Source organism: Hordeum vulgare, chromosome 1H, assembly GCF_904849725.1.
Source record: "Hordeum vulgare subsp. vulgare chromosome 1H, MorexV3_pseudomolecules_assembly, whole genome shotgun sequence".
Taxonomy (NCBI): Eukaryota; Viridiplantae; Streptophyta; class Magnoliopsida; order Poales; family Poaceae; genus Hordeum; species Hordeum vulgare.
The window spans coordinates 47,502,690-47,513,083 of NC_058518.1; the positions used below are offsets into that span (position 1 = coordinate 47,502,690).

General features: G+C 43.5%; 1 protein-coding gene across 1 annotated transcript; it reads right to left on the reverse strand.

The window, feature by feature from the left end:
• Positions 1 to 3,495: 3,495 nt before the first annotated feature.
• LOC123415825 (homeobox protein knotted-1-like 10) lies at positions 3,496 to 10,019 on the reverse strand. The gene is made up of 5 exons (XM_045106764.1): positions 9,249 to 10,019; positions 8,990 to 9,109; positions 8,738 to 8,879; positions 4,108 to 4,361; positions 3,496 to 4,023 (listed from the first exon to the last, which is right to left on the reverse strand). Exons 1-5 carry the CDS (start codon positions 9,453 to 9,455, stop codon positions 3,826 to 3,828), a joined length of 921 nt encoding a protein of 306 aa, XP_044962699.1. The 5' UTR covers positions 9,456 to 10,019; the 3' UTR covers positions 3,496 to 3,825.
• Positions 10,020 to 10,394: the final 375 nt, after the last annotated feature.

A 10,394-nucleotide genomic window follows, 5' to 3' on the forward strand; every position in this document is an offset into this window, starting at 1 on the left:
CAATACGTGTGTTGTAAAGGCCTGTTCGGATGTCCTCCACTCCGCATCTCCACTTCCGGAGTTGGAGGAGCAGCAGGTAAAAATTGCAGAGCTGGACAAGAGGTACTCCGCAGATTCTCAGATTTCATGGAGCTGGATGGTTACCGAACAGCTCCTAATATGATCATGTCTATAATTCGGTTCACTTGTTGCATATGTAATGATGTCGTTTTGTTCATCTAGTATGCTAGAGTTATGCATGCTAATAACTATTGTTTTAATCACTAGTAAATGTGTACGTGCAATACACGTTGATATCAGGTAATGCATTAATTATGATTAAAAAGGTATGCTATTAATTGCATGATGATATTAGTTAGGATATATTTTTATGAAAGGTAGGATATTAATTATACATTAATTATGAAAACGCAAATTGGCAGCCGCCAGCGCGCGCGCACGGGGGTGTCACACTGAACGCCCTACTTGCCATCGCATGAATCTCATAGCAGAACCGTCGCCATGTAGGATCGCTAGAGTCGTTCGTTCTGCAGCTCCTTCTGGCGAACGGGTGTGTTTGTTCTTACAAGAAATCGCAAGCCGGGGAGGGGGCGAACCGACGCCCTCCTGCGCGTGCGCGGGTACCCAACGCTACTGCGCTGAGAGAGCATTTTATGAATCTTTTGGTTCAAAATGCCACATATTTTTTTCCAATCCCAAAAATGCCATGGCAGTTTTTTTTAATTTTATGAATATTTTTTGTTTAAAATGCCACATATATTTATTCAATCCCAAAAATGCTATGGTAGTTTTTTTTGCAACACAACATTTGTTTAAAAGGATAGCATTTTTTTAATGGCATGCCAGTTTTTATTACTAAGTGCATGACATTTTTTATTAACAATATGATGGTATTTTTATTATAAGAGATGGCATTTTTTATGAAGAGGATGACATTTTTTATAAAGAGGACAACATTTTTTATTGTAAGAGGGATGGATTTTTCCATTATAAGAGGGATGTAATTTTCTATTATAAGAGGATTATTATAAGAAGTTGACATTTTTTATCATAGCATTTTTTATTGTAGCATTTTTCACAAATCTGTCATGCATGATTTATATGTGATGGCATTTTGCCCTTTTTTCTGTACGTACTATTATACGTGAAAGTCTTTTTTGAAATGTGGCAGTTTATATTTGTTTTCCTATCATTTCCCCCTATGTAATGAGCTGCGTGTCCTTTTTTTAACATCTCAACACCCCTTTATTAGCTAGTAATCAACACAGTATCACTTACAAGCACAGGAATGATGGCCTCAGGTGGCTCACCAAACCAAGAATTTTTTTTGGGGGGGGGGGAGGGGGAGATTTGCAAAGTGTAGCTAGTTCATTTGCAACAGAATTAGCTTATCTATGACAATGTTCGTACCGCACATAGGAGAAGTCCCTGGCCATATGAGAGTAGTCATCAAGAATAGCTATTGATGTACCTGAAGAGTTACCTCCGTCATGCATCATAGCGATGAGATCAATATTATACGAGTTTACTATCATCTTGTTGTAACACACTAAGGTGTCCAAGTTCAGACCAAATCGAAGGGCAAGAGTTTCATCCATGAACGCATCCATGCAAACATCAACAATAGAGTTGCTTGCTGCTATGAATTTGCATGCAATATCATGGAGAATAGCTCCGGCCGTACCTTGGAGTAAGTCCGGATCAAATGAGGCTTCAACATTTAATTTGGTATATCCCGATGGTGGTCTTGTCCATGGGTTCCTTTTCTCCTTCGCAGATTTGTCCGTCGCGGCAACAAGGTTCTCAGCAAGGGCACGAACCGAAAGAGCAATCTAGGATGATCCATTTGTGTTCTCACCATGCACCAACTTCCTTCTCTCCCACCACAGAAACCAGCAGGTTATTGCAATGATCAAGTTACCATTCCTTTGACCAAGGACTTGAGTTCATGCGCCGGTAGAGAAAGGAGGTGTTCCAAAACCGATTCTCCCGCTCAATCGACCAAACATCCTCTCTGAATGATGCTATCCAAACCCAGGTTCCTCCATACTTCTTTTGCCTTGTTGCATTGGAATAACATATGCTTTACACTTTCAGCACTTTCACACGTCGGGCATTTAGTGGTAATTTTCAGGTGCCTATACGCAAGGCTGACACGACAGGGGAGAGTGCCATGAAGCGTTGTCCATAGCAAAATCCTCACCTTAGCAGGACAGGGCAGTTTCCACATAAATTCCCAAATCGGATTAAGCGCAACAGCGCCCGGGGAGTTTCTCCTTGGGGTTTTCAGTTCATAGTAGCTCTGCCACATCTCAAGATAGGCTGACTTGACAGAGAAGATGCCATGTCTCGAGGGGTGCCAAGCAACAAAATTAAGCATGTCAAAAGATGGTCATGCAATAGTTAGTATCCGATGAACGTCAACTCGCCAGAAAGTTTGTTCCACCAGCAATGCGTTCCAATGGCCTGTTGTAGGGTCAATCAAATCTGAAACCTTGGATAGCAGGTTGTTACCTCTTGGGGGTGATCGGTAGTCTATTAGGTGATTGAGGAATCCAAGCATCCGACCAGATGCTTACTTTATGTCCATCTTCAATACACCATATGTACTTGAGTTTTAAAGTTTTGACTCCCTTCATAATACTCTGCCAAGTATATGATGATTTCTTCTTCAAAGGTGCACATAGGGAATCAGGGTCATCCAATAAACGCCATACTTGTTTTGCCAACAAAGCCAGATTAAAGCAATGTATATCACGAAAACCCATTCCACCTTCTTTCTTTGGAACACACATTTTCCATCAAGCGAACCAGTGCATTCTCCTATGATTGGCATCATCGCCCCACCAAAACTGCGCCATCGCGTTTATTATTCCCTTACAATTTTTTTAGGGATTTTGAGGACCGATATTGCATAAGATGGTATGGCTTAAGCCACTGATTTGAGAAGTATTTCTTTTCCGCCTAGTGATAAGATATTTTCTTTCCATCCCATTAGTCTTTGAATAATTCTGTCAATCAGGTAACTGAAACAATCACTCTTATCCAGCCCAACAGTAGCTGGAAGCCCCAAGTATCTACTCCCTCCATCCCAAAATAAGTGTCTTAAGCTTAGTACAACTTTGTACTAGAGCTAGTACAAAGTTGAGACAGTTATTTTGAGACGGTGGGAGTATCATTTAAGCTTTCTGTCATAATCTCCAGAGTGATTCAGATACTCGCCCTGGTTTCAACAGGTGTGCTCGGGGTGAAGAAAATAATAAGAAGACTGACTGTGTTAATGGTTTGATACAATATTGATTGCATGTTAAACATGTTGAGTGCTCATCATTAGAACAATCTGGATCGCTGAATGCACATGGTTTGATGGCCCAGATTAGTTGGTTCTACTCCTTATAGATGAATTATTCACTGGAAATAATCAAGAATTTATCTAATTTTCCAACAGATTCCTCCTTCCTATCTAGAGGGGTTTCACAGGGCAACCGCTGGGGATACAAACAATCTGATTGATTAATTAATTAGCTATTGTGGTAGTAGCTTCAGAAAAGTTTTTACAGGTGACCTGAAATTTCCCTTGTACACCATCACATTACAGCCAGCTGATTACAGCGCCCATACATATACACAATAATTTCGACAAAATGGTCATGGGGGCTATTCATCCATTTGATCAATATAAATCTTTAGTATCTGATATCATTCATCCGTTCATCCCTCCCTCCCTTGCTACTAATCACACAACCACCGTGAGATCTGTGTGCAATAGAGCTAATAAGCTTTACGGCCGCCGGAAACGAGCAATCATCCATCCATCCATCCATCTCATGGCCCGATCGTGCCCGTGTCGAAGTAGAGCGTCGTGCCGGAGGAGGACCCCCCTCCTCCGGTGACGCCCTCCATGAGCGCGAACCGCATGTCCTCCGACGGCTTCCAGTGCCGCTTCCTCTGGTTGATGAACCAGTTGTTGATCTGCTTCGGGTCAAGCCCCGTCATCGCGGCGAGCCTCACCTTGTCCTCCTCCTGCAAACACCACGGTATCTGTCTATGAATGATGATCGGCGATCAATGTCAACGATGCAGCTGGGGTTGGAGATCTCATTTTACCGTGGGGTAAGGCCAGCGGTAGTGCGTGTTCCACCAGTCCATGAGAGCAAGCCGAGCGTCCTTGGGCAGCTTCCCTTTCTTCCTCTTCTTCAGGAACTCGGACCGGAGGCGGCTGAGGCAGCCGCTGTACTTCTTGAGCAGCATCTCCTTGAGCTCGTGGTCGGCCAGCCGGGAGCTGTGCTCTTGCATGCCGGCGTCGGACCCGTCGGCGTCCCCCGAGCACGGCTCGTCCTCCGACGACCCCACCATTTCATCTTGCATTATTCATACAATGGAAATCAGGCACGGGTTAGACAGAGTAATGTGTTGTGTCAGGATCAGGTTGCATGGCACCGCTACAGTATATTGGAGATCCAGGCTTGGACTGGAAACAAGTGCGACTTCAGGAGCAGAACAAGACAACATCAATAAGCAGATAATCAAACCCAAGTTGCTGTTGGACACTTGACAAACAACAATTTTGGAAGCTGCAGACAGAAAAACTTCTGAAAAATGTCTAAAAAATAGAAGATCAAAGGAAATTCAGAACTGAAAATTTCTCCATGAGGATGTGCTATGCTCGATATGTTAGTAAACCAGTAGTGACAAGTATCAGTCTGTTTTATCTAAAGGTCAATGTGTTCTGCAACCACCCAATGCATATAAGGAAATAAGATGAAAAGCATGCCACTTCTCTGTCGAACCCTATTCGAATGAAGAACTGCTGGTGCCAAACCGACTAGTTTAGTTTCTGCTTCAGGAAACAGAGACTATTCAAGCACTTTTTCGCCATGACTGGAGTTTTCATGGAGCTATCCATACAGCTCTGTCTCGTTAGGAAACACTCCCAGTACTGCAATCAAGTTCTATGTAAGAAAATGGCTCTTTTGCATTGTGAGTTCAGTTTCATTAGTACTCCCTCCGTCTCAAAATTCTTGTCTTAGATTTGTCTAGAAATAGATGTATCTAAATAATAAGATGTGACTAGATACATTTATATATAGATAATTCTAAGACAAGAATTTTGGGACGGAGGGAGTACAAGTGGTACCTTCTGAAACCAGGCATCACAAAAAACAACTTAAATCTTTCGCACTATGGATGCAACAATATATATTTTGGAAAGGAGTTTGTGGTGCATGTTGCATGTTCAGCTAAGATTTCAAGACTTTGCATAGTCAGAAAGATAAGAAGCATGTTCGCACTATCTAGGCTTATTCGCATCATAATAAAATCCATCCTTTCTCGAAAAAAGGCTATTTGTGTCATGATAAAAGGTCAAGCGAGGCCACAAAAATGGAACAGTTATGCTAGGTGACATTACCTATATGGTCATGTGTAATTTGTAACTCCAACAGCTATATGTTTCAAGCTGTAATAAATAGATATTTAGTTATTTACAACTTATTCTACAAAAAGATAATCCTACGTGCTTGGTATAACGAACTTTGCTCGATAAAAAAATGTTCTGAAGTGGCAGGTTATGTAATAAATAAGAATAGTTCAATGCAAATAATCTAGCTACACAATATTACTATGTACTTCCTCCGTTCCAAATAATAAGATGTTTTTGATACTTCAATATAGACTAACATACAGACTGAAATGAGTGAACAAACATTAAAACGCGTCTGATTTAGAAAAAAGTCAGAACATCTTATATTTTGGAACGGAGGGAGTACCCTTTAGCAATTGAGTTGTGCATATTTCTAAATTCTAACAATAGGGCATTTCCTGTGAAGTGCCTATTGGAGGCTTAAAATTTGTGTTAAAAACTTAAAATACTACCAGAAATAAATGTATATCGTGCAGTGCAATGTGACCTTTTCAAGTAAGGACACACCTAGCGGGTCATGCTAACATCCTTTCCCACATCACCATGCCATCTGAGGTTGGCCTCATGAGGAGGATTGCAAGCTTTGTTTCACCAGGTTCTAGACCAATGAGCACCTTGCGCGCGTGAATGCCTATTAGCCCGTGGAGTTTGGGAAATCGTATCAACTTGGCTACCTATCCCCCAAGTGCCGACTCATGACTTCTCTTTGGAGGATTGGTGGAACAAGAGTACTCTTAACCGTGATAAAGCAATCTGCCGCTGCTTCACCGAAGTGATGATTAATGTGTTGTGGAATGTGTGGAATGAGCAAAACAGAAGGACCCTTAATGAGACCTCCCTTGCCATGCTCGATATAAAATATCTTGTCGAGAACATTAACCAAAGTCGGTTGACTCTCAAGCCGGAAATGTTGCTTACGTCTTTTATCTCTTCCATTTTTTTTGCCATCATGTAAAAAATTCTTCTAGTCCTTTTTGATATTTTCCTACCTTAATGAAATGGGTAGAGTGACACAACTGATGGAAGGGACACACTACAAGATGACAGGCTCAATTAACAAACTCAAAATATGTGAAGACTGATCATAATTCGAATCTTATTTGAGGTGCACAAATTAGGTTTAAACAATTGCTGCTCGGAATGCTGTACATTTCTATCTTACAGATAGATCATCTGATTGGCTGTGTGCATCATGATGATGTAGAGGCCAAGGTTGTCCCCTTTTCAAAAACAAATGAAGATAGATTACCTGGACCTCACTTGTGAAAAATAGTCACGGAAAACACAGATATAAATAAAATTAGAATAAACACACCAGTACCTTTGTTCAAACTGAGCATACCTATGGATTCCTAAGGACTGCCATAATGGTTTGACCTATCACGAATATAGTCTAGCGTTTAGTGGTAAGCCATACATGTGACCTAACTAGACCGAAAACCAAATACTTAGCATTTCTACTGAAGAATTGTTGATCTGGTTGCATATGGTAACACTAACTCAGTCTTAGCGTAGCGATGATGTATAGTCACCTAAAGCTCCAACCAAATACTTAAGGTTGACATGCATTAACCTTTATACTAAAAAAATCTAATTTCTTGATGATTGCAACCTTAAGGAGTTATCGATTTGACATGCACACAGACTAACTTTCTACTGTTTCGGTAAAATTATCTCATTAGTGAGAGAATGATAAGTGGTAAAATTGATAGGAAACTCAGAAAATTACTAGACACGTAAAGATCATGTTTCATTCTCCTTTGTAATACCGTACATTTCTACTTGCCACTTGGCATTGTACCAAATATACTAGAAGGCAGGAAAAACAAAAACAGGAACTGTTTTGGCCACAAGAACTACTGTTACATAGGTGGTATATATGCAAGACCATTCACATGTTTACTATGTCCGAGACATCACAGCGACAAAATGTCCTTTTGACTTTATTAAACCTATGAAGTTCCCAAAACCTTGTGTGTTTTCACCACTCCAAACTCAGCTGTTCACGAAGGAAAGATAAGTAATATCTCAGACCGCCTTCTGTTATTGCCAAACAAGACAAAGCTACGCTTTTAAGAACACATATTTCACAAAACTATGATATTCTACAAATGCACCCTTTGTAGAATATCAATTCTAACAAGCTGCCATGCACGCGTTGGATGGCGAGTGAGCCCAGTTTATAGCATCACTGGAAACTTAAAAAACCTCAGGTTTGTGATATGTTATGTAAAAAAAAGTTAATGTCTATGCATGCTTAAATATGTTTTCTTACAAAATGTTTTGCAAAAAATATGTATGGTTAATTATGACAAAACTTGGGAAAATTCTATGTTACAGTTTCGATGGATTTGCAGATGTAGAATGGCTTAAGAAATGATTAGCTCCAAGCAGAAGCAGCTCAGTAGCCTTGTTAATCTTGAATCAGTCAAGTTCTTAAACAAGAGATGAACCTAAAATCCTACCGTCGAAACTGCAATTACAAGATGCTTTTTTTTTTGCGGTTGTACAAGATACTTATTTAGTAGTAGTACCTGTAAGTCTAGCACGCATCTGACAAAATTTCAAGCCCATTATCACTTCAAATGAGATTTCATTAGAAAAATGCACTTACTTAAATTAACAAATTCAACCAAGACACCATATCTAGCTAGCATGAGGAAACAAAAATAAGTTTGTGGGAAATGAGCTAGCCACAGCAAAATTAATCTTCACCTGCCCCCACAGCAACAACAAGAAGAAAAGCTTCACCATTGGGCACCAGTGATTAACCAGCATGCAAGAGCAAGATTCTTTTCTTTTTCCAAAGCCATCCCATCCCATCCCAGCTCTCTCTCAAGTTCCATCACCGGCCCGACCTGCAAAGTCTACATGTAGCAGGCTAGCAGGTAGCAGCTACTACCACCTCACTAGACTCTAGAGAGAGAGAGAGAAGGATCTAGAGAGAGATATAGAGAGAGAAGCATGCATAGCATAGGTAGGCTGAGCTGCAAGGACGATGGAACCTTGGACAAAACCCTACACGAGCACCACCAAAGCTTTACTCTTCCGGCCCCGTCGCCTGACACTCCTGCGCCCCATTTGCATGGACACGATTTGACCTATCAAGAACGCAAACACGCACGCACGCACGCACGCATTCATCATCAAAGCCACATCCACACACAAAGCATCAGACACTTTCACACACATGACACAACACAACAATGGCGAGCGAATCCAAGGCTGCTGCAGAGGGACGCGGCTAGCCGGAGAAAAAAAAATCAAGGCGCGCGATGCAATGCATGGACGATTGCATGTAAATTGTATATATACCGGAGTGCGGCGAGGAGGCGGTGGCGCCGCCGCCGCAGAGGTTAGTGAGCTGCGAGCGGATGGTGGTGAGGAAGGAGGCCGCCTCGTCCAACGGCCGGGACAGCTCCTCCTTGTACCGCGACAGCAGCCGGCAGTACGCCTCCTGCATGCGCGCGCGAGCGGCGTTCGTCATCTCCACATGTAATAACAAGCAAGCTAGAGCCAGCGCGCTAGGATTAGTGGGGCGAGCTGTCTTGAACTGGTTGCACCTACCATGAACTCGTCGAGCTCGGGGTCGAGGCCGATCTCCCCGGCGGCGGCGGCGCCCCCGCCGCGCCTCTCCGGCTGGCCGATCTCCTCCAAGAGCGCGGCCACCTCCGGCGGCGCGCCCACCTGACAAATCAAGAATCAACGTGGCAATTTATTACTGACGACGAGCTGCGGTGAGCGAGCTAGCTAGCTAGCTCTAGCTACTACTAGTAGTAGCGGTCTACAGCATGCAAAATGGAGCTGGAGCTAGACGCGGACGGACCTTGCGGCATTCGATGTACGCGGAGAGGAGGGAGGGGTAGCGGGGGTGCCCGGCGATCTGCGCCTTCATCAGCTCCGTCAGATCCGCCGGCGGCGGGGGCGGGGGAGGAGAGCTGGCCCCGCCGGCGACCCCCGACGCCTCGCTGCAGGCCGCGCCGCCCTCGCCGCCGCGCGAGATCCCCGGGTGGATGCTGTACAGATCCTCCATCGATCTCCTTCTCCCCCCGCGCTCGCCGCTAGCTGCGGCTCACTGCTCACCTAATACTCACCAGGCACAGCGCAGCTACCTCCGCACCCATCTCATCTCCATGTGCACGTACACCAGAACAGATCAAGAACCTCTTACTTGGTCACTACCACCGCCACCACTAGCAGCAGCAGCAGCTGGATTCTGGAGGAAGAAGAGGGGGCGGTTCTTTGTGCGATTCTTGGGGTACGGTATACCTTCCAGGAAGAAGAAGAAGATGAAGAAAAAGGCAAGGCAAGGAAGGGAGCTTGATTACGGGGAAATCAGCAGCCGTCTGCACTGCAGCCTGTGCTGCTTCCGATGCTGCTGCTGGCGCAGAGGAGCAGCAGGGTGGTTGTGATCTCGGCGGTAGCAGCGGGAGACATGGGGGGTGGGCACTGGGCAGGCTTCGGCTTTGGGAGGATGGAGGAGTCAGAGAGATGGAAGCTGCGAGATTGGGAAAAGGGAAGGACGAGCCGCTGCTTGGAGCAATCCACCTTGGTAAAGTTTTATCGTTAGGTGTTTTTTTTTTTCCTCTCTCTCTCTTTTCTGCGCAAAAATAATATGTGCGGGTGTTTTGAGAGTTGAGAGCTGAGCTTTTTTTTCTTTTCTGGAAAAATAGACTTTTCTTGATGATGAGAGAGAGAGAGAAGGGTAGGGGCATAGACTCATAGGGCAATCGATGGGTAGTAGTCGGTTTGCATGGGTGTCCTTGTTGGAGGCTGAAATATGATGGATGCCCTTGCTAGGACTTGTGTAGTTTCACTGTTTTAACCTCAGGCCTCATTCGATTCCAAGGATTTTCGTAGGAAAAAAGGATTTCAGGGAAAATTTTCTATAGGTTCATTCTGTTTGTAAGAAGTGTGTACAGGGATTTCATATAAATATTATTCATTTCTGGTGTCTTTGAAGAAAACTACA